The sequence below is a fragment of the Pseudopipra pipra genome, chromosome 4, assembly GCF_036250125.1.
Source record: "Pseudopipra pipra isolate bDixPip1 chromosome 4, bDixPip1.hap1, whole genome shotgun sequence".
Classification (NCBI taxonomy): Eukaryota; Metazoa; Chordata; class Aves; order Passeriformes; family Pipridae; genus Pseudopipra; species Pseudopipra pipra.
In genome coordinates, this window is record NC_087552.1 from 27,012,182 (window position 1) to 27,037,686 (window position 25,505).

The following is a 25,505-nucleotide window of genomic DNA, read 5'->3' on the forward strand; positions in this document are numbered from 1 at the left end:
GATGCTGGCTATAACTTTATGAAAGCAGAGGTAAATTTGGTTCAGTTACATGCCACTCACACTTGATCTCAGATTTTAGAGTAATAAAGTCATCATTCAGCTCAGTGGTTTTGTAGGGAAAACCAGTTCTTCCAGCTCCAGCCCTCTCAGTTACTGGCACCTCTGCCAAGGACTGAGTGACAGTTTCAGTTGTGGTTTGCCATATATGATGGATAATGGTATTATATGTCTGTCAGAGTCACCCTGAACAAAAATTTAGGTGCCTGTGGTACATGGGACAGCAACTTTTGTGTATCTGATATATTTAGAAGTTATTGTATATGCATAACATAGCCTTTGTCCATGTAAGTCATCCCTGTAAGGTGGTTCTAATGAGTCCAACAAATCCAGCCTGGGACTGAGTCTACTGCACACCATGGGGGGTTGATTTTGGCATAGGGAGGAAGCTTAGCACAGCTGGTGTATGCTGCACTCCTCACACTTTGCTGGTTACTTGTGCATGAGTCACAGTGCTAGTCTGCATGTAAGCAGTACTGAATTCTTCCTAAGTCTGACAGCCAAGACCAAGTCGATGATATCTGTGCCTAAAGTATCAAGCTTAAATTTTTGCCCACAGTGTATCTTTTGTACATTCTGTAGTGTTCCAGGTTTACCGAATAAAAAGTAATGAATGGGTCAGGAAAGCATTTTCAATTTACATGTGTAAGCAGAGGAAGAAGACAGTTTCTGGCTGGTGCCTGTGACTAAACATGCAACACAAAGCACCTATGTTCAAAACCCAGCAAATTGTGGGTTGCTTGATTGACATGAAGTAGGTGTGTGAAAGTGCACGGGGCACAGTGCAGGAACAAAAAAATGCAAATTTTAGATTGATTTTATGCAGGTTACTGGGAGGAAAAACTGTACTTGAGTTGGATAGGGATCTTTCATATGTTATGTTACTTTGTATAGGACATTTTTTTCCCTTGCATACTGTGAAAATATTTTGCATCATGACATATGCATTCGTGTTGCTGTGGAAACAGAATAATATTATTTTCGTTGTCCTAGGAAACACAGACACAACACCTGATAGTGGGTGTTGTACCACTTTAGACGGAGGTTTGTCTTCTCTTCTGTCCAACAAAATCTTCCATTCTCTACTGTACCTGAAATAGCAGAGTTTCTTGTGATTGTTATCATTATCTTTAAGTATCCATTCACACAAAATGGGACAGGCACTTCATATATGAAAATATTTGGTCTCAGTGGTGTGAGATTCCAAGTCTATGGCACTGGTCCAGGTAAGTCACTTTTGCCCTTGCTTAACATCAAACCTGTGAGAAGTCCCACTGAAATCAGTGGGACTGCTCATATGCTTAAAGTTAAGTACGTGCGTAAAGTGCTTTACTGGATCGATACCAAAGTACATGACCAACCCACGGTTTAGATTGAGTGCTTGGAAACTTGACAAAGTTTGTGGCTATTGATTTGGTTTTAAAATGGAAGAGGATGTATTAGCTATCTGTGAGTTTCCATATTTCCAGCAACTCAGTCATAGAGTCACAGAACATGCTGAGTTGGAAGGGACTCATGAGGATTGTTGAGTCAAAATCTTGGCCCTCTGCAGAGTCACCCCTTGACCCCCAAAATCATACCATGTACCTGAGAGCATTGTCCAAATGCTTCTTGAACTTAAGACGGGCTTAGGGCTGTGACCTCCTTGGTGTTTCCCTGGGGAGGCTGTTGCAGTGGTCAGCCACCCTCTGGGTGAAAAACTTTTTCCTGATATCCAACCTAAACCTCCCCTGGCAGCTTCATGCCATTTCCTCATGTCCTGTCACTGGTCACGAGAGCAAAGAGATTAGTACCTGCCCCTCCACTTCCCCCCGTGAGGATACTGGAGACTGCAATGAGGTCTCCCCTCAGTCTCCTCTTCTCTGTTTTATAATTTTGGGGCAAAAAAGAGTTAGAAAGTAAATTTGAGGGGCAGTTGTACACAGGGGAACTGGTTACCTTATGCCATGGGAATGTATGGGTTTGTGATAGTTTAACCCCAGTCAGTAACCAAACACTACATGCTTGCTTGCTCACTCCCTCACCAGAGGGATCAGGGAGAGAATTGGAATAGTGAAAGGTCAAAACCTCATGGGTTGAGATAAAGTCAGTTTAATAGAGAAAGCAAAAGCCATGCACACAAGCAAAGCAAAATAAGGAATGAATTCACTGCTTCCCATGGGCAGGCAGGTGTTCAGCCATCTCCTGCAGGAGAGCAGGGTCCCATCACACATAGTGGTGACTTGGGAAGACAAACACCATTACTCCAAATGTTCCTCCCTTCTTCTCCCCCCACTTTATATACTGAGCATGATGTCATATGGTCTGGAATATTCCTTTGGTCAGTTTGGGTTATCTGTCCTGGCTGTGCCTCCTCCCAACATCCCAAGCACCTCCAACTTCCTTGCCAGCGTGGCAGTACAAAAACCAGAAAAGGCCTTGGCTCTGTGTAAGCCCTGCTCAGCAGGAACAAAATCATCTCTATATCATCAGCCCTATGTTCAGCACAAATCCAAAACATAGCACCATACACTGTGAGGAAAATTAACTCCAGCCCAGCCAAAACCAACACAGGTTATTGTGGTGGTTTTCTGGGTGTTTCAGCAAAAGTTCAGATTATGTCTCTTCTGCTGCCCTTCCATCAAAAGGGAAGAACAGGCTAACATTATTGTTACATTATTTTATTACCAATGAAGCCCTGTGTGTAATTTTTAGTTCCTTGACCATGTGCACAGTTAGAGTTTTGATTTTTTTTGTCCAATGTGACTCCATAAAATCTGTTTTCACAAAATCATATGATTGAAAAATTATATTCATTTTATAAAGAATCTTAGATTAATTTTATAATACTGCATGCAAATATAAAATGAGTAAATACAATTTCTCAGTAAAATCAGGTTCATACTTTGTCATACATGAAAAAAAATTACTTCCTTAGACCACAGATCTGTGTTTTATGCACTCTCGGTCATATGTCCCTATGTACTTCCTCATGTTTATTCTCTTATGATTGTATTTGAATGCCTGTGGCAAAAACAAAAGCCAAATATTTCAGCATGCAAGAATATATTTAGTCTATATTTGTATATGGACCAAAGTTCCTGGAAGAAAAAGTTGATAGGTTCAAGCATGAGTCCAGTATAATGATAAATTTTTACTCCCTATAGATTGCTTAGTGCTGACAGAAGAAACACTCTGGAATTCTGCTGACCTTTTTCCCAAAGGATCTAACCCCAGTTACTCCTAGTTACTAGCTCCATATAGTACTGTCAGTAAGAATAACTGCTCTTTATTCTTTGCAAAACTTGCTCATTTATCCAAAATGCAATGTTTGTGTGTGCATGAGATAGAAGCAGGTAGGGAGGGAGAGGGAACAAAGAGGAGTGGCTGGACTTGTACTTCAAGAAATTTTTTTATTTTTCTGTTTGGAAGCCACTTCTTCCCTCTAGCATTCCTTTCCCCACAATCATTGTTGTTTCTTGTTTTCCTCCAAGAAGAGCAGTGCGCAAAGCAGAAGATGGACCATGCAGTAGCCTAAGTGTGATTCTTGGAAAAAATGTTAAATGTCTCTGAGAAGAAATGTTTTTTTTAGAAGTTATCTTTGGTGGAGCCTTCATTCAGCTAAATGGGATGACAGGGAAGAAAGAAAAAAAATGGAGAAAGCAGTTAATAAAACCTGTAATTCTTAGTTTTTTTAATCTAATGGAGGAAGGGCATAATTGTCTGATTCTTCAGAGATGGCTTGGGTGTGGTGGACGTTTCTGGCTTCATTCTCGCTGGACACAGCGCTGGGTGTCAATAGCACGCAGAGCAGCACATCTGCATTTTCTGGCCCAGGATAGTTTATTTCATTATTATATCCGTTTGTAGAGAGGAGAGAGAGAGAGAGTGAATCTGTTCCTTAGGGGAGGAAATCCAATGAAACGCTTGTGCCAGAGCTGTTCTGTGCTCAGTGCACAAGCTATGTAACACTCGAACTGTATAATTGAGAGCTGACTGCAATTTTATTCATAATAATTAAGTAGGTTTCTTCATTAATATGTTTGAATTTTATTGTGTGAGAGCAAGAAAGTAATGTTCGGAGAAAAAGCAAAGGAATTCAGTAAAACTTGAGGATCTGTGCAATGCTCTGCTACCTTTGTGTCTGGGCAGAGAGCCTTCCAAAGACATGGCAGAAGGGGCTGCCAAGCCTTGGTGTTGATGCTTCCTGCAGAGTAGGGGGAACCTGCCAGGTGATAATTCAGACCACCTGAATTAAGAACTTAGCTTTCTTCCAGGGCTGTCAGTAGCCCAGCTTCCTAGTGTAAATGCTTGGTTTGGATGCTTTGTAAGAAGCATGGGTTCCTCTACTATTTCTGAGCCGAAGGTTTGTTTCTGAAACTGGTGGATCTGCACGTCATAAATCAGCGTAGTTCCGTATCACATCTGATTCTGGATGACATTACCTCATGTGGACTAAGCAGTTTAGCACCAAGGCTAAATTTATTGTTAGGCTCATGATGCATTAAAGTAAGAGGAAATCCTGACAGTGCTGAAGCTAAGGACAAAATTATTTGGCTTCAGTCTATACTTCAGTTACACAAAGATTAATTTAACCTCCTGTTAACTTCAAGGGGCTTGTGGTGGACATCCTCAGAGAGCATTTACTTGCTCTTCCCTGCTGACTGCCAGTAACTGCTTTCTGATTTTTTGATTTTCTCTCTTTCTAGCTTAACTTCTTACTGTGCTGTCCCACTTTCAGTTTGTCAAGCACCAAGGAACTCTCTTTGTGTCATACAAGCCTCTTTTTGTAGAACTATTTTCTGTGCGAAACTCTCCCAGTAAAACTTTTCATCTGTAGTCTTATGTTCCTACCTGTCTCAGGGTGGGAAGGGATTGCATGTTTTATTTAGGGAGTGAGATGTGACAGCAGTTTAGATCTTGAGGCATAAGTCTTTATCTTGCCTCTTGTTGAAATGTTAGATATAGTTTCATTTCTCTGCTCCTTTTAGTTCTTGTTTTTTTGATTTTCCATAAAAATTCTCAACCCCCATTAAGATCCAATTAGTGAGAGATGCCTCTGCCTGCATTAAAGTACAAATGAGACCATATGCAGAACTCAATTATATGGATTTTATTTAACAGTAAATGTAGTGTAGAGAGATAGAAAGAAATAAAAAAGGGGGTGGGGAGGGAAAGAGACAGAGAGAGAGAGAGAGATCAAGCAGAAGATAGTCACCACCAGTGGATCCAGCAGGGTCCCGTTGGTCCTTCTTCATCCTTGGCTTCTCAGTGGTGGGGGTCCCGAGATCATTCAAAACTTTCCCTCTTTATACAGTTTTGCAAACAAAGGAATTCGTGCTCATTGGCTACACAGTTCTCTTATTCTGTTGGTTAAATTATTCCCTTGCTTCTAATGTTAATTAGTCCCTTGTTCAGTCTTTCTCGTGATTCACTGGGTTTCGTTCAGTGTGAGTTGGCGGTCACGATTTCCCCCGTCAGTATTACCTTTTACCCAGTTCAAGCTGATTTCAAAGCAGTTGCTGAGTTGACTTTCCTTCTGGCCCATAAATTCTGCCATTATCAGTGGTACATTCATATCTCCCACTTTGTTTACCTCCCCCTAGACCTGAGCTAATACTCAGACAATAGTACCACCTTTCTCTTATCTCAAGTTCCCTCTATGGTGATTTAACTTACAGTCCAAGTTTCATGTATCCATGGAGGCATATTTGGGGTAGTGGGGCTTCAGTGGTCATTGGCGGTCGCAGATGTCATCTGTCCCATAACTTGGGGTGATCTTTGTTTTTTTACCAGTGATATGCATATGAGCAGTTGCTTCTTTACGTAATTTGCCACAGTGGGAATTTTTGTCTGGATGCATTACCCAGGATGTGCTAGCCAGACCTCGCTTCCACCAGGTCTGGATTTAGTGACATTTGATCTCTCTATTCTGTGCTTATCTCATGGCAAAGTCCTTTTGTGGCGTAAACACTGTTTTAGGCATGCAGCTGTGATCTTTAAGCCCTTACAACTCCCAAGTATTGAATCATTGTAGTCTATAAAGAGGTATTAGCCTAAGAAAGGATTGGTTTCCATTGCAATCAAAGTCAGTTTTTAGCATGTTGTATGGGCACAAGATTCAAGATTTTTATGATTTGTAACCTTTGTAATAACGATAGATGATGTCGAAAATACTGTTTCATTCTATATACCTTTTTTTCCCCTTTACCAGTGAATGACAAAGATTATAACATTAAAACCAATATAAGCATAACATCAAAAAAAAATGTGTGCTCCCGTATAATTCCTTCACTTCTCTTACCCATTTGGGTAAGAGCCTTGTCCTTTATCATAAAGGAGGAAAAGGAGGTATTTGTTTGTAACATGCAGCAGAAAATACCTGATCTGTTACATCATTGTTGACCATGCAAATAGCTGTTTCTACTCTGTAAATTGGTCTTCTTTAATATGGTTGTTAGAAAAGTATCTGTTTCCATTTTCACATGCTAACTGATTTTTTCTTTTTTTTTGTGATGAAGACTGGCATTAATGTGTACCAGAACTTGATTAGGTATTATATTGATGAAAACAAATTGATTTACATGCACTGAAGTCTCACAGGCATCTGTTGAGGACCAGGTTTTGTCATTATGATAAAGAGGCTGGGCAGGTTTGGCTAGGTAAACAGATAGGAGTACAAGAGACCCTAAAACTTTGTTATGGATATTTACTAAAATTTATGTAGTTTGAATTGTCTATATTTTAATATAGTTTATTAAAATCTAACATATTTTTACACAATTTATGTAGTCTAAATGTGAGCATAATGCAGAGTAAAAGCAGGTCTTCAGTAAATTTAATATTGGTAAACAAAGGGACAGGTTAAAATGAAGAAAACATCATGTCTTGCGCATATAAAAGTGAAATGATACGGTATGATCAGAGAATATAAAGGACACCTTAGGAGAGAGCTGTTGCCAAAGAAAATTTCAGCAAACCAATAGACCCCAATTGCCCCAAGCCTGAGACTGACAGGAGAGCTGCAGATTGTCTTCAAATTTTCTCTGACTGTTGTCTTCCCTTTGTCTCCTGTCCTTCCCACAAGTTGGGAATTACTAAGCATAATAGTATCTCATCCAAGGGAGAAGCAGCCTGACATTATCTAAAATGAAAAAGAAGGAAGCCTGAATGAATTAGCAGTGATGAGCTGAAGGCACGGTACTTGCAGATGAGTTTAACAGTTAGGCTACTTAACAGAGTAGATGTATATTTATAGCAATACAGCTAGACACATGATCACCTGGGGATTTAGAGGAGCTTAACTCATGGAAGATTGCTCGAACTACAGGTTGTTCTGGATTGTTTTGCAGATAATACAAACTGTCACAGGTAACTCATTAGAGTGATAAAGACCAGGCTTTATTGGAGATAGAGTTCAGAATATGGTGAAGTGTGTGAAGGCATAGGTTAGCCATCCTCCCATCTCAGGGTACCCATCTCCATGCTTCATGGTACCTCATTGTACTCCACCTAATAGCCAGAAAAGCACTATTTGCTTATCATTACAAATAAAATTAACATGGGATGAGAATAAACAATACACCGTGGGACTCATTATTTGTCTTCCAGATGCACGGGGTGAGGAGAATGTGGGAGTTTCTGTCTACCTTACACTACTCATATTCTGATGGCCACAGTCCAGGCCCTGACTAATGGTTTTGAAATGCTGAGGACAGAAGTTAAACAGGCATCTACATCCCAGACCCCACTGGGGAACTCCTGATTAGTGTGTGGAGGGTGAGAAGCAAGGGAAGCACTGAAACTTGAAGCCTGGCCAAGAGCATAAAACCCACAGGGCTTGTGGCTATTGCAGGTAATAAGAAAGGGACGGTGTCCATAGGAGGGTAAATGCAGCAGTTCAGGGAAGGGCAAGTCAAGAATCCTGAAGACTGAGGAATCAGATGGTCTGCTGCATATTTCAGTCATGGCTTAGGAGAAGTACGGTGACTGAGTAATGGATCTGCACTGAGATGTGCCAATACAGGTGTCTCAGCCATTGCTGTGTAGGACCATGCAGAAGAATGATGGTCAGTGAAAATAGAAGCTCTGAAAAGCCGTAAGTGCCTATTGAGAAAACTAATGGGTAAGAATGTAAGAAAACCTGGCAAACACTGCTGGAAGTTTGTTTTATAGCTTTGTCGAAGGGAGTTTCACAGGTTTCCAGAATGCTGCGCTCTTTTCATACTGTCTAATTTTTCATTATGTTACAAGGATTATCTGAATCTTGGTGTAATTCTGCAGTTTAAAAACAACGTAGAAACAAACCATGCAGGAATTTGGGACAAATGAAAGTCTGAGTTGTGTTTTAATTTTTAGGTTTGTAAGAAACCAAACATTGTAGCTGTATTATTTGAGTAGTGCAGAGAAATTTGAAGAGGAAAGGTAGTAAACATCAGAAATGGAAGCATTTTATTAGGCCATGAGCAAAGAATTATAACTTGTTTTGGGAGTATAGACAGCTCTACCATTTCAGTCTAAAGATATGAATTTTCTGTATGGTGATACCATGGTACTTTCTGTCAGAGTTCAGATTGAGAAAAGATCAATGTCAAAAGTCCTGGTGACGAAGTTTCCTTGTTTTCTTCTTGCAGAGGTTTTACTGGTCGTATTGTTTGTGTGGGACCAACCAAAGCCAGGTAGAGTTTTCTGGACCGTATACGAACAGCAGGGTAAGAGGCAATCTTCCTGCCTTGAAGAGCATTATATGAATAGACAAAATGGGAGGGGGAGGGAGAGGGATAGTACATAGCTATCAATATTGTGATGATAAATGACATGTTAATTCTCCCTTTGTGGCAGAAGGGATTAGAAAGACAAGGAAAAGGGGAAATTAATAGGAAATAATATGGGAAGAGAGGAAGATAAGAAGAGCAACTGTGGAGCACTGCAGAGGTGAAGGGACTGAGATGAGAGCAGAACAAGCTTGGAGCAAGTGTCAGTTGTCAAGGACAGCTGAAATCCTGTCAGAATAAAAAAAAAAAATCTTTTCATTACAAGCAGTTCCTGCTTTAGCTTTTTCTACAGCTGCTCTGCTGGTGTCAGCGCCTGGTTGTTGAATCCATGCAGTTTCTTTTGCAGAGCTCATGTGGCTTGAGTCAGAGAAGGTCACTTCTGTGGAACACACATTGCCTTTGACAGTGGGTGTCCAAGACCCTGGCATGCAATGCTGAGGGCTGGGGGAACAGGCTGTTGCAGCCAGGACTCCCACCCTCTCCTTTCCTCCAGACTAAGCCCTTGAAAAGCTGTTTTCCCAACCTGAGTGAGAAAGCCCAAGGCTTTTAAGCATGTGGAGTGTATCTTGAACTTGAGTAAAAAGTGTGGTATAGTATGCAGGATTTATAAGTGTTACAGAAGTAAATGGATACTTTTTATATCCAGGTTATTAGAAGTTTATCAATAGGATTTAAATTCTATTCTATGTCTGCTAATGATATGACAGGTGCAAGGGTTGCAACAGCAATGTAACTATTACAGCAGTCATAAGAAAAAAATATTTAATGAAAATTGTTGAAAAGTTCAACTGAAAAGCCAGGAAAATTACTAAAAGGTTCCTGAAAGTCTCAATTTGACCTCAATAGACATCTTAGACAAACGACAAATCAAAAATGTCCCCCATTTCAGGACTGGCAGCTTAGGACTTCTTAATTTTCCTAAATTAAATGTTTTGTCTCTGCCAAGGACTTATCATGTAGAAATAAATACTGTGATATTTGTTTATTTTTCTAGAATTATAAATTCAATTAAATCATTATAACCATTTTAAATGTGATCTCATTCAAAGGCAAGAATATTAGTTCAACTTATTGCATATACAGGAATAAAACACAGTAGGAACCTAGCCCTTGACGTTTGTTATATAAGATTAAACTAATTTAAATGTGCAAGCTTTTTTTATTAAGCTCAAAATATAGATATTGGATTGTCAGATCTGTATTTTTAAATACTGGCTAGGAACATGCCTTGCTTTAGAACAGCTAAGCAGTGTAAAAATCTTTCTTTATCCTGTTTATTGTCTAGGAAATTCCAAATACATTTTTACATATTACGTTAAAGTGAATGTCTTTCCCTTCACCAATCAAAACCAATTCCAAAATATTGCTTCACAATTTGTGTCATTAAATACATATTTTTTCATTTTGTCATTGATTTTCTTAGCTCAGATGCATTTGGAAAACAGTGAAAAGGGCTCTGAGGTACAAAACTAATACAAGTAGAACTATACTTTTTGGGTTTTGTTAGAAATGTGATGACAATGTTTGGACATTTTCAAAAGAGGCTGAATATTTTTTAAATAATATAGAAATGTGGTCCTTAAGGCTGCGCTTGTTTGGTTTTGGGGTTTTTTTTGAGGGAAATGGACCTTTTAAAAACAATTAAAAGAGAAAATGTTTTTTAGAGTTTTTTCAGTGGAAAGAGTGATATAAACAAACACATGATGGTACAGCTGATCAAAAAATAACAAAAAAATTAATTGCCACATGATATTTTTATCTGGGTGAAAAAATGGGTGAATTACCTCAGGATTTGCAATGAACTAGATTTTGTCCCTTTAGTTCTTTAAGGATTGTTTTGAAGACAGTGAAAGTAATAGACTTATAGATTGGCTGCAAAGAGTAAGGGATGTTTACAGATAAACTCTGTTATGAGTCATTGACCTCATATTCCTCTGATGTAGTAAATACCAGCAAACAAAAGATATAGCCTGATTTCCTAGAAAACACCTGAAAAGTCCTTCCACCACAGCATCAACTTTCTCAGTTTGTGTGTCTAAACACTCCTTCCCTTTCCACTGCAAAATCAATCAAAGAGCAGAGAAAAAAACTGTCCTGAGCCAAAGCAACTTTCCAAAAAGTAAAAATAATGGAATTTAAGGAAAAAAACTTCCATGAAACTCACCTTGACCAGAAATCTTGTCCTTCAGGGAAAGGAGTGATGTGATAGTTTGGTTTGTGGGTGACAAGTGTTGTTTTCCTTTAGATCTTGTTCTAGTTCATATATTGCCATGAGTTCCTGTATTACAAAGTTTATTTTGAACTTATTTACTTCTCCTGAGTTGGTAGATGAATGGCTCTTAATAACCACATGAATGAGCCTGGCATGCAGGGCACCAAACTGCTGTCATGGCATTGGTCAACAGGTCCAAGTTGCCCAACCTTCCTGGGCTCATGAACAATCACAACCATATGGGTCTGTCAGGGTCGGAGTTGTGTCCCTTTGTCTGAGTAGGGAGACACATGCCCATAAGCTCTTCTACATGCAGCAGGCACTTGCTCTTCTGTCCCAGGAGAAGTGAACAGTGCAGTGGACTGTACCACTCAGCCTATCTATCACATCTCTTTAAGGGCTGCCTTGCATTGGTTATGAACAAAATCACTCCGCCTTTCCATGTGGGACAGACTGTGCTCCTGAGGGAGTTTTTTATAAACCTAAAAGTGTACATGGCCTCTTCCTTTCCTAAGGAGACCCCTCCTGATGTGCTGTGTGATGGCTTGGTTGTGTTCCCTTTCTTAGCTCGGTATGGCTTGAGCAGATGGCTCAACTCACATGGCCACAGCAGTGTGAGAGCAGATCCTTTGAGAGGCACTTGTCAGGAGGAAAGAAAGAATGCACCTCTCCAGCTTGTTTCTGCCTTGGGTCTCATTATAACAAAATTGAGATTGTCAGCTGGACCAAAGTTGAGAACTCTACTTCTCTGGGAATAGGTCCAAGACTGCTGATCACCATGTGTGTGGGTCATTTTACCATCACATCATCAGGACAAGACAGAGTCCCCTTGGTCATGGTTGTACTCAGACCAGTGTGGTTCAGGTGAAAGGTTTTGGGTTTTGAAATTGGTTTGACAAAGTTCCCTGTTCTTATCACCTTCCTAATTAGTGGTTCTGTCTAGATCCCTCCTCCCCACAATCAACTCTTCCACCTCCTTAACTGGCCAAAGCCAGCACCTGTCCTCACTTTTCCTAACAGGCTCGTTTTAATTCACAGTCCCGAAGTATCCCTTCCATCAGTCCAGGGTTAAGTTGCTGCATTTTCCAGGCAATAGATAAAAAACCTAGATTGACAAATGAGTTTAGCATATGACCATCATGCATCAGTTATTAAAAAAAAAAGAGTAACTGGAAGGTCCATCTACAGCTTGTTTGTCTTGCCCATATGGGAAACGGAATTTAAATTACCACATTGCTTTAGGAGCAGTTTGTAATACCAGTACAGTGAAGTCATGTGTTTTTCAGTGGTTGGAAACAGCAGATAATAAGAATTTCTGCAGTTAGTGTGATATCAAGTGTGATGGCAAGATACACTTTGAAGTATTCTTATTGTAGATGGAAATGTGCAGACACAGAAGCAGCAGTTCTACTTTCCCGGGAAAAGACAATGAAGAACTTCTAGCAGCTTGCTTGTGTTTGCAGCGTGTCTTCCCAGATATCTGCTGCTTGATACATGATCTTACCAAAAAGATGGAATAATTTCCCAGAGCCTGTAACAGGCTTACCTTTATGAAGAGTATGAGGTTTTCACTTGGTTTTTGGTTTTGGGGTTTTTTACAGTACTTTTCTGGCCTTTTTGATTTGAAAACTCCTAATTTTTTTCCAACTTACTGACATGCTTCCTAATTTAAGGTCTTTGAACATGGGGGTGTCATGGACCACAGTTTGAAAACCATTGTATTGTGAGGCAGGACAATGCTATGTATTCATTTTGATTCAGAAATTGTTAATGGAATAATCCCGTCTGAAATTTGTGTTTCCACACAGTAAGAGGGGACTGCAGTCAACATTTGCTGCACATCAGTATTTGATAGCAGTCACGTAAAATTGAAGTGGAAACAAAAGGTAAGAATGGATATGGGGTCTCTGTCGTACTGTAAGCACTCTTTGGTAGTGGTGAGCAAGTGGAAAACTGTTTTAGCTGATAAGGCACTTGAGCTGAAATTTCCATTAACCTCAATGAAGTATTAGGGTTTAAACAAGAGAACACAGAGCTTGAGACTAACTCGGTTCCTTCACTCCCATCTAATGTAGCAAAAGAAAGGTGCCATACCTCAGACTGGCGAGCTAGGTAAGAAACCATAACTTTATTATTACTGTGATGTAAAAACAAAATTAATGATGCCTTTTTGTGCAGTGAAACTGTGCCTAGTGCAAAAGAAGCCCAAACCAACTGCATTCAGTTTGTCAGGGATTACAGACTAGGTTGCTTGGGTGAGGAGGAAGAGTTTGTTTTTTCTTCCCCACTGCGGACAGTTATTTTCAGCACGTGACTGACATTCCAAAGAACTAGGTTTCTTTGTTTTTTGTAAATGTGGTCTTGATATTACATAACTCTCTTAGCATTTAAGTTTTTGAAATTTAGAGGATTGATCTTAAGACTCCTAAAGCCTCAGCTTAGAGTCTCTGTTTTATGAGTTTCTGCTGGCTTCGACCTTCAGGATATCTTTTTTAAATGGGTTTCCTAGAAGGAAAGGAAACTGGAAGGGATGAGAAACACAAATTTTCTTTGATAGCATTTACTTTTCCAAGTGGGGGTGATGATGCAAAGCTCTCAAGCAAAAGCAGAGAGGTTGGTGACAAGGAGCAGTTCAGGAATGTCTTTTCTCAGCCTCTGCCTAAGATACTTTATGGTGTTTGATGAGAGCTTTCCTGCTGTTGTTAAGATAATGAGCAGGAAAATCAGAATATGCAGAAGATGGCTTGAATTCCGGTGAATTGTTGTTTAGGTGTCAGATGCTATCAGATGTTAGATGTTAAAAGTATTGTATAGAAGTAAGCAGATAAATCAATTTTAATTGTTTTCATTAAAAAATATTAAAAGTCATAAATACTGTAGGTCGCAAACAATATGAGACAAAGCAAATAGAACAGTAATAGATACATGCCCACTTTATACTGTAAATCAAATATACGCTGTTATAGAGTAGAAATCCATTATTTTTAGGAAAGCTAATAAGTATTTCCAAAGAGATGTTGCATTGCTGAGGCTATTCTAGGCTAATAGGAAAAGTATTTTAATTGTTCAGCAACAACATCTTCTGTTCTTGTGTCATGACAGCAGATTTCTGAAATGTTACTGAGCCAAAGTCATTCTTAATTCCTGTGATGAGTGACATAGTGAGTGAGAGCAATTATCCCCAAATTTAGCTGCTCTTTTATTCTCAAACTGATGTATATTTTCACAAAACAGTAACTGAATGGCTTCTAAACAATCAAACTTCAGTCTTACAAAACTGCTTGTATGCTACTCAGTTCAGCTATGTGGCTCAGTATTTGTGGTGTGCAAGGAACTGCCTGTGCCTATTGTTTTTGTTCTCAGATTAAATCTCTGAAGGCTTTGGCAGTCTCTGTTGAAGTCACTGGGCTCTGAAAATGCTCACAACCTTATTATGTTCATACTAAGTGTTAGAATTTTCAAAGGCCTACCCATCAAATATTGCAAATAACAGTAGCTAAAACTTTTCATTTTATAGAAACACTAGTGTGATTAGGAGACCATTCCATCCTCCAAATGTGCATCTGTTTGAGTAAAGGGTTACCAGAAATAAGTAACAAAGATATCAAGACAATTGCTCAATAACCACAACCATTATTTTGCAATATTTATTGCACTCTGCAGGAGTTTTCCTGGGATCAAAACTTGGATGGTTTTAGTAACAGTATTTTCAGTTGTGTCACATGGATTGTTTCATGTTATTAGAGTTGAATGCTGTAATTTGCCATTTCAGAATTGACAGTTATAAATTTTGCAGCAGCACATTTGCATGCTGTATGTAGCCTATAGCAAAATGCTGTGTAACTTGAATATTACCTTTATCTGTCATGAATCCCTCTGGTATGTATCACTATCCAGGAAACATGTCTTGACATCTTTCCTATTTAACCTGGTTGATTTTACATTATGCAAACAGGTGCATTATTTTCAAAACATATTCTTGAGTGTTTGGTGTAAACTGACCCCCGTTGTCACTTAAGCCAGTTTTGTAGAAACTATGAAAAAGGATTTTTAAGATCACCTTCATGTGTTTTACCAAAACCCAGCCCATATAGTGCTCTGAGACACAAGAACAATCAGATGCTTTTACTCCTATAGCTAAAATATATGGGGTTTTTTTTTTCAACTGATTTGCATGTTTTTCCAGAAAGAACTGTTCTTTTTAAGCAGCAGGAAAGGAAAAGAACATGGGTAAAATATTTGGGGAGGAATGGGAAAGAACATTTAATATATTTAATCTTATTATACATTTTTCTACATTAAAGTCAACAGGCTGCAAATATATTTTGCTACAAAGCTTTGTGTAAGAAATATCTCTATAAGAAAATACATCTCATTAAACATTTCCTGTAAATAAATTATCCCAAATAACTATGTTCTGCAAGAGCAAAATAGGGATAGGCCAATGATAGAAAGAGCTAAAAATTTCTGAGACCCCGTTTCTGGAACCCCCCTGCTCAGACTGGGTTTCATTTTCTTTTATATGTAGTGAATATGAGAGCTCTAAAATTCCTCTGCTGAGTATGTGCTGTGTCAGTGTAAATAAAACTTGTAAAATTGGTTCCTGGACTTTTTTAGTATCTTGAAATTTCTGAGCCTTATTCCTGTTCCAGTTACATCGAAAAAACTCCAAAAGAAGCAAAGTTGCAATGATAGGACTCCAAGATAAAGCTCTGACTGAGACTTAAAAAACAGAAGCCCCTGTCTCTGAACATCCCTCTAGGTCAATAAAAACTAACTCCAGTAGGGAAAGTGGTGTGTGAAATACTCTTCTTATTCAGACTCTTATGGAAGATAAGGGCAATGTAGCTGAGGTCTGTGTTCTAATTAGGAAGGTTGAATCTGGTGGTGCAGCTAAGCTATAGCTTTAAAGCATCCCACTGGTGCCAAAAGATATCAGGTAATGGTGACATGGTTTTCAAAGTTAAACTGCATACTGGTCTACCCATATTGTTCAGAACTGAATAAACAGAAAAGTCCGTTGTATTACAGAATATGAAAATGGATAATTATAAATGGATAATTACAACTTAGCAGTAGATCAATTACAGATTCAGGCTTCTTTAAAGTAATATTGTTCTCTTAACGAAAGTCTATACAAAGGAATACTTGCAAATAAGTAAAACTAAAAAGGTTTGAAAAGACCTGGGAGACAAGGCAAGGGACAGAGGCTGTCATTTTTTAAGCAGTACACAAACAATATAGGGTTGGCAGCTGTTTCTACAGTCTATGTACTTCCATCATTCCTGGCAGAACACTCCAGAATGAGAGGACATCAAGTTCAGGCTGAATACATGCTGGAGGCTGGTATGCTGTGACATCACATGATGTTTAGCAAGTCATTTGTGATCATACCTTCTTCTTACTTCCTTTTCTGCAGGAGAGGAGATGTTCACAAGACCCAGCGCCATTTTCTTTGCTGTCTCTAAGAACAAATCCATTATACTGCTGCAGAGTGCCATCAGTAGCCTGTTGCTACTAATAAAATGTAAAAATTTGAGTTTGTAGCAGTATGCTCTGAACACCTCAACAAATGTCTGTATCATCTATTATAACAGCAACAAGACAGAACTTCATAGCTCTTCGTGTTAGGCACTTCAACACTCTGCTATTTCCTTTGGAAATGTCTATAATGCAAGAATGCTTAGGCAAGGAAAGTATATTTAGGACTAATGAGGAACTGCCTATATATAATTCTGGATTCAGCATGCACACATATTATCTTCATCTGTTCAACCCAATGTGTATTAGCAGTAAACTGAGGCAAATACAAGTGATTAAGTGTCATACTATGACATTGAACTACATAAAGAGTTTCAATTTTTGTTTCCATGTATAGGAAACAAAACCCCGTTTAAATGCCTCCTCTTAGAGAAACTGCTACTTTCTTGAAATTTTGAGGTGGCAAGTTTTTACCTCCTTCATAAGGGCATGCAAAACATAGCACTCTTGTCCTGCAGGAGTGCTTTCTCTGCTGAAGTGTCAGCCCTGAATGACAAGGGCATGTGGACATTCACAGTAACTTTATTTCAATTTCTTACACCTGCAATGTGCCTAATCACGTGTTGACGGATGAGTGTTCCTGGCATGCCCTGCTTCCTATGGAGTACAATGTATACAATTCATTTAGCAGTCATTACCACACTGGAAACCCACTCTAGCCCTAACACTGAACTCCTGAAACATCACGGGACAATACAGCAAGGTAAGTGACATTCATTTCCACTCTACTTGTTTGCATACTAGCATTTCCCACAAACTGTAGAAGTTATTTACAGAAGAACTGGACAGGAGATGAAATCCAGCTACACTTGCGTCTACCACCAGCTCGAAAAGAAATGCATTTGCTGTGACTTTTACTCTTATTCTACTTTAGCCATTCCACTTCCATTTGCAGTCCTCTTTTTCCACCATGCCATAATGCATTAAACACATAAAGCCACAATCACTTATTACTGTCTTCCCAATCCTCATTCAGATTTTCTGGCACACATGAAGTCTTGATTTAGAAGAGGAGGTCGCATCTTTCCATACTTTACATGACAGCCCCTTGGCACAGTCACATCGTTGGAAAATCTCCAGTCCGTGGGACCCTTTCTTGCGCTGTTTGGTGCACACCTCCCCCTGATGCAACACAGGCTTGCAAATTTTGGTCCAGAAATGGCGAGCACAGCAATGTCCCTCTATGCAGTCTGATGACCGTAGGCAGGGATCGCCTTCGTGTCCTAAAAAGAGCAACCAAACTATTTTACTATTTCACGGGAAAACAAGAAAGTACAGATGGAGTGCAGACTGATGCAAATGAAACTCAGGAAAAGGAGAGGTGGTTTTTCCATTTGTGGCTATTTGAAGGATCTAAGCACAAGAGAGATATTAATTAGGAAGGTTCCAGGGAGGAACTACTGAGACCTAGTAAGGAGAAATTCAGCTATGAGATTGTAAGCAGAACTACAAGTGTTCAATTATATGGCTGTTACAAGAGGACAATGTGTGCAGTCTTGCACAACTGATAAAATGGATTGTCAGTCCACATCTGATACAGAGAAGAAAGCAGATGCTGTTTCGATCACAGGAACTTTGGTTGACATTACATCACTTTCTGAGTCACGCTGTGAATTCTGACAACAGACATTCACTCCCTGTGAAATTACTGCTTATTTCTGGTTTACACTGCTGTATCTTAAGAGCAATAGCATGATTCCTGACATGAAGGAACAAAGCAGTGTAGTTCAAATGTGGTTTTACCTTTTATGTGTGACAGCTTGGAGCGCGGCCTCCCTAGGTTGTGCCATCCCAAATCTTTGCTAGTATAATGACCATTCTTCTTGTTGCGTGGCCCTTCTAGAGCAGGGATGTGGGGTGTAAGGATGCTTTCAGTTACTGGTATGCAAATACCTGCAAGGAAAAGGTGACCACTCAAAGATCTGAATAAGAGGAAAAGCAACACAGAGACATACACTGACCAGGATCAGGACCATGAAAGCACTAGGACTTGGCCTCAGTGATGCTCAGCTCTAATCACACATTTGCCTCTGATTCCTGGCACTTAACTTTACCACAGCTCCGCTTCATTCACTGTCAGACAGTCTCGTTGTCACTCTGGCTTTATGGTCTGAGCACCTGGAGACTTCCTTGTAGACACCTCTCTCCAGTCTCCAGAGGAGAGTGTGCAAATGCAAACAGTATGGTTATAACCCTCCCCAGGGAGAGTAGATCAAGGATTCATCAAGTCTCCTTTTCTTCCTTAAAATATAACTTCTGTGCAGTCTTCCAGTGAATCAAACCACATTGAATGTAGAGCTGTGATTTTAGGCAGCAGGAGCATTTTTGGGTTTCCCCACCACAAAATGTGAAAAAGTCGGGTAGTACACAAGCCCTAAACATAGAAACACTATTAAAAAAAATTAGGTGCTGTGGAATGAAGTAGAAAATTTTTCTTGGTTTAGAAAAAGAAGCGATGTCACCCAGAAAAAAAAATACTGAAATACTGTTGCTGGGAACACGTGGAGAAATAGATGCTATCAAAATGCTGCTTTTACAAAGGAAACCCAAGAAATGACTGATATACCATTGTTGCAGCGGTTCCCAGGGCAGCACATGCCATCTCTGTGGCAGCGCTTCTTCTTCCTCCGGCACACCATGCATGCAGACGTTGCTTGATGAGGACTGTGACAGTATCGCCCAACTTCACATTCCTTGTCATTAGTACAAGGATAGGCCTGGTGGGTAAAAGAAATATTTACAGTGAAGCAGTCCTTTGAGCAATGAATGTATACAGCCCATAAAAAAAACCAATCAGCCAACCAACCAAAAAAACAACCAAAAAAGCTCTGCAAAAAAACAAGCGAGCAAACAAAAAACAAGAAAACAAACTACCACCAAACAAACATGCAAACAAATAAAGAAACTGATAGTTGAGATAACGATTTGTGGGAGCTGGGAGACACAGCTAGGGATGCTTCTCTGCAGCCACGGAGCAATCTTTAAGCTCACACTACTGCTGGTCAACAGCTTAAAGAATAAGGGAGATACAATCAGCTCATGTGTGGTTTCATCTCTCCTTGCCTCAAACATATGTTGGCACATGAGATCTTGTATTTTTCTGGATTCAGGCCTCTGATTCATGGACAAGAGCTTTAAACTCCACAATGAAGAATCAATAGAACCATAAAAGTCAGTAAATATACTGAAACACACCCTCCATTAGGTAACATTTTGTTTTAAACTCCAAAGAGGCATTTTTCCTTTGACAGTTTTCAAACACACTGATTGGTAATAAGTTCACTGTTGTCACAGTGAATATCTGCATCACATTGGTACAAATGTCTTTGCAACTGAACTATTCACCACTGGCCTACAGCAGCGGGACTCCTTGGAAGTGAACAAACATCGCTGGTCAGCCTTTCTCTTTGATAACCTTTACTTTGCTTGTGGTCTTAGTATAGTCCTTGCCACCTGCTACACACCACTCTATGATATGCAGCATGGAACACCTTATAGAGCACAAAATGCCTTGTATGTGTAATTCCCTGCAAGCAGATACACATGTATACAATTCTTCCATATTCACCAAAACCAGCATAAACTTACAGGAAAACTGAAAACACAAAAAACAAACAAAAGAAACCCCCCAAAAGAAAACAAAAACCCAAGCCCCCCAAAAAAGAAAACCCATCAAAAAAAAAACCAAAAAAACAAACCAAAAGAAACCCACCCACCCACCCCCCAAAATAAAAAAACAACAAAAACCAAAACAACAAAAAAATCCCGAAGAGGTGAAAGTACTGTATTCTCCCATAAAGACAGAGAAAGAAAAGTTTGTTCCTACAAAAGGGAAAGACATGATGCTTGAAGGAGATGTAACAACACACACTGCCACATTCCAGAATCCCTTCTGCTGACTCCCACACAGCTCTAACTATGCTGTCTGAATCTAATTTGACTGCCTGTTAAATTAATCATAGATTTTTTTTTTTCCATTCCTCAAAATTATACTTAAGGAATTTGTTTGGATAAAAAAGATGGCAATAAATTTTGAGCACTTCCTGGAAAATTATGTTTACGCTTTTTCAACTAATTTGCCAGATCTTGTAAGCTAGGAGTATCAATAAAAGACAAGCTCTCACCTTTTTGGTACTCTTAAGACATAAGCAGATTCTACCTATTCTAGCAAAGCAGAACTAGAGCACTCTTCCCTCAATCTCATCATTCCTTTCCCTAATTTTTCCAGAAAGAAATAAGTAAAACTGACTCACAATTTATAATACAGTTACCATAAAAGTAAGACTTCTCTTATTCAAAAGATACCTTACTAACCCAAGTATCTTACAATGCAAAACAAAAGGATTTCATGTAGACTTGTGCATGGTTATATTGAGCTTGGAAAATACTAACTCTGCTAACTGGGGAAAATGCAAATAAAAAACAGATGGACTAGCTAAAACCTGGAGATGAAGGCATTTTAGACCCTTATCTGTCATCAAGACCTTCATAACCACATCTTTTTTCCAATATGGTCATGTGGTATACACCTGCAACTTGTCAGCAAGAAGCCTACTTGCAGTTTTATTTTGGCTCCTCAAATACCTCTTTAAAAAAAGAGTTCCCTGATCCTTAATGGTGCTAATGAATACTCTCACATACCATATCTAGCAATTGTTTTACTTTTGGCTTTTAAGCTGAGTGACGTGCAAAAGATATTTTAAGATATGCATCTAATTGTCAACTCTAAGCTCTGGCTTTAAGAATGGTAAAAGTAACAAAAGACAACTTGATATTAAAAATTGCTAAGAAAAGCAACACAACCCAACCTTTATTCCAAATCTAGAGGCCACTCCTAAATAAAGATGATACCTTTTAAATTAAAAAATAAGTCAAAATACTGACCTACCTAAGGCAAACTACTGCAGCACCTAAAAAAAAAAATTGTTTTGCATGTAGCTCAGACAACTAGCAAGTCCATTCAAAACCCCAAAAGATCAGGTGCCAGCCAGCTACCTGGAAAACCCTCTTGCAAATGCCTGATGCCATCAACTGCCTTGATCTACCAAAACCACCATCCTTTGCTAGCCTAGCTATCAATCACAGGGAGCTTGAAACAAAAATACCTACATAGCCTTGTGTCTCTTTCCTGCATTCCAACATTCATTGGAATAATTTCTGCTCCCAGCAAAGTAAATTCTATTGCTGGGTAGCATTCATTATTAAAACACAAAAATAAAATAATATAGTATGTCCATTGGCTTGACTAACAGAAGGGAAAATGCACCCATAATTTTCTTATTCTTGGCAATTGCTGAGCCAATCTAGGTATGCTTGTTTTTTAAATATAGAGATAAAGACAACACACTTGTAAAAACGTACATGTCAACAATTGTCTATGCATAAGTCAAGGTTTTCAAAATCTCCTACACAGTGCTTGGAACATAGTCTTTACATTTAGAGAATTGCAGAGAACATTTCCTATATAGAACACAAAGACACAGATCAGTCCCAGATGGAGAGGGAAAAAGCAAGCTGTAAACCAGCTCTATTTCCCCAGCAATGATAACTAATTTTATAAGGCACATCATTCCTTCACATACTTCAGCTATACATATCATTTTCTGGTTGTAAATCTCTATCCACTAAACACAGCTTTGATATCATGGGAAACCAGATGAAACTGAGATAAAATATGTAGCACTCCCTGAAGCTGCATTTAAACAGTCTTAATTAATTTTTTTATCCCAGATTACAGGCAATCAAGTCACCCATAGCATGACATAAACTAGATTTGCCTGTGATAATGAGTCACATTTTCAGAATGTGTTGTCTGATCAAGAGCATTGTTTACTGACATGTTTTTTCCTCAAGCATTCCAATTACTTCTGTATCCTTGTATAAGAGATACAGAATGCTTGTCCAAAAAAACGTACAGCAAAGATGTACTGTGTTTTTTTCAATATTGGAGGATTCAGACTAGGTATTGAAATGGGTGCTGCTCATGCTGTGCCAAGATATTGCCTATATCAGTCCTGATATAGGACTTTGTCAGTCACGTCACAGCAAAATGGAAAAGTTAAACTTCTCTTTTTGAGAGAGAGAACATAAATCTCCCTTCCTTCCCTTCCTGAATCTATATTCAAAATTCCAAGACTGCATGACAGAAATACTCAAGGAAAATGATGTAGCTGACAGAGGAGAGAAAAGTTGAGGATTTTTACAGCTGAACAAGTCCTTCCTGGCTACTGAAGATCTTCTTTTTAACTTTGCAGGAAGGCTGAATAAGGAACTGACTGTATTGATTTTGTGACTAAGTGGGTAATGTCATTCCCACGATTTGAGAAGCGTGCAGCAGTGAGCTTTATGTCTATGTTTGTCTTCCCCTTTTGATAGAGGTGATCTCATTTAGCACCTTTTTTCAGTGCAATGAGGTTTTCTTCATGTTTTTGCTAGAGTCGTTTGCTATCACACATATGAACCACAGAGTTTCACTGAAAGCTGTAGCAATACTAAGTGATGAGACTATTGTGCTAAGTCAAACAGTTTGAGTCTCTCTGTCTGGCACTATAAAATATAATGAAGAAGCACTTGAGGGGGAGAGTAAGACAGACGTAATGTGCTGAAGGATGAGGAGACTGATGGTAGACATACTTTACTGAGCTTTGGGAGATAAGGCCTTGAATTTCAGCATAGCCTTCAGCAAATATTTGAAGACAGTATTCCTGGCCAGTGTCTTAGTCACTAGGATCTCATTTGTTCATATTATGAAGTCTCACTTTTACGCTGAAGCTGCTCCATGCTGTAGTAGCAAACTATGTCAGTGGAAGGCAGCAAGAGCCACTGGCATTTTTACCTAGGCCGTGTTATCACTTACCTAGCACATGCAGTCCTAGACACTGTTGGCTTCAGAACCACCTTGAACATTGAGAGGAAGGAGCTGTGCCTAAATAAGTGTTTTGGTGGAACAGATACCAGAAGTGACTCCCCCAGAAGCATTTAACTTGCTTTTTTTTAAACACATCATACAGTCTAAGTGCAGAGTCCATCCTAGCAGGAGATTATGGCTGCTACCACTCCCAGTAGAAGACACAGCATGGAGTTTGTGCATTACCCTTTTACTGTGGATGCAGAGCAGCACTCAGTAAGAGAGTTGAAGTCTCATGTACCACAAAATGACAGTATCACTGCACTTACTCTATTGGACACTCCACCAGCTTTGGTCCATACAATCATCCTGTGATGATACTGGGGACTGAGCTGAAGAACAGGAGAAAAGCCACAACTAGTTGTACAGCCAGAAAGTAAGAGCTCTACAGAGCTACCAGGTCAATCCATCATCCTCTCTTGCTTGGCAAAGAGGCAGTAGCTATAATGCAAAGGTAGGACAAGTGACTCAAGAAAATGGACACATACATTAGCCCAGGAATGGTCTTGCTTCCTACCTACTCACTTGTACCAGTGAGTTAGAACTCTAATTTAGGCTACTACTCAGTCTTGTACATACTATCCCTAGTTATTAACATCCTGTGTAAATACCTGTGTCACTAGGTTATGCTACCACATACAACAAAAATGCCTTTTTCTGCTGTTAAAATCTTTCATATCACATCTACAAAATCTTTTATATTCATACTATGCCTGTGAGACAGCTTAGCACAAACGCAACTGCAACTCAGTCTATTACTCCCAAAAAACATTTCAATTAATTATACTTCTGTAAATTTTAAATTAATGACTGTAAAGGCGGTTGAAGCTGACCTCTCTACAGCCAATATGCTGGCTAGATGATCAAAACTGTCCTGAACTATAGGCAAGAGGATAGAGTTTCCAACCTCCACTTAAGAGATGAACCATAGATCTTGTTTGTCCTTTAGTCCTGGGCATATTGCTTAATATTCCACAGCCATCAGACACAATGAAGCAACCAGCCAGCTCAGTCATGGTGAGAGTCTCTCCTTCCTGTCCTGCTTTGGACAGAATTATCTTTCTGAGGAAGGACTTGGTCCCCATAGACCAAACATATGAAATAACCACAGGGGTGCCATGTTTTCTTTTGCTTTTTTCTTTCTCTAAAGAATTAGTAATCCAAAATAAAAGCATGACAATAAATTAGGAAATGCAAACACATGCTATAACTAAATAGCCTGCTGTCAAAACTAACTACAAAGAATGCAAGAAATTGTTTGGCTCCCCAGCTGGGCCTGATTCTGAGTTGGGATCTCAGATTTGTTTTGGCTTTTAACAAATCAGCATTGGTAGGACAGTTGCATGCAACATGTGGCCTATAGAGCTAAATGAATACATCACATGTAAGATCTGTCCCACTTGCCTCTTTGGAGACAGAGTGAAGATCCTGCCTATGAAAGTCAAAGAGAAAACCTAATGTGATCTCACAGGACACAAACCCTTGTAAAAATGGAAATAAGAACTCTTCATTCAGAACCACATGAATGTGATAAAGCAAAATGGAGGGGATAAGAGGGGAATTCAAAGCTTTTTAATAAAAGAGCAAATGAAACAAACGAACTCCCAGCTCTTCGTGGGTTGTGGGTTTTTTTCCTTCCCTGCAAGGCAATTAAGCTTCTTACTAATAGCTTCTTAGGTGTATCCAGACAAATTCACATATAACTGACAAACTTCAGCCTAACTTTTTCCCAGCTACTTAGCAAACGTAGGTTAAAATGGGGATGAGAAATGACTGTTATTTACTACTATTTTATTATTAAACCCAAATGAGAAAAGAGTTTATCAGCAGCCATCTGGAGCAATGTAGTTTTCCCACAGCACTGCTGATGTTGCTCTTTTCTATTCTTAGCTCAACATAGGCATAGATGATAGTGAGGGATCTTACTGTGCACAAGCAGAAAGCCATGGTTAATTTATCCCACAGAGGAAATCATGCTGTGCTCTCAGGCAGCTCCAGACATGGATCCTGTCTCAGACTGAGAAACCAGAAACTC

The 25,505-nt window shown here is 39.2% G+C and overlaps 1 protein-coding gene across 1 annotated transcript in view; it reads right to left on the bottom strand.

Annotated features, from left to right (window-relative positions):
- Positions 1-13,131: 13,131 nt before the first annotated feature.
- Positions 13,132-25,505, bottom strand: part of DKK2 (dickkopf WNT signaling pathway inhibitor 2) — a 43,332-nt gene continuing 30,958 nt past the window's right edge. The window contains exons 2-4 of the mRNA XM_064652061.1: positions 19,130-19,280; positions 18,307-18,456; positions 13,132-17,786 (exon numbers count right to left, since the gene is read on the bottom strand). Of these exons, the coding sequence (XP_064508131.1) occupies positions 17,536-17,786; positions 18,307-18,456; positions 19,130-19,280 (552 nt within the window). The 3' untranslated portion in view covers positions 13,132-17,535. The remainder of the gene's footprint in view (positions 17,787-18,306; positions 18,457-19,129; positions 19,281-25,505) is intronic.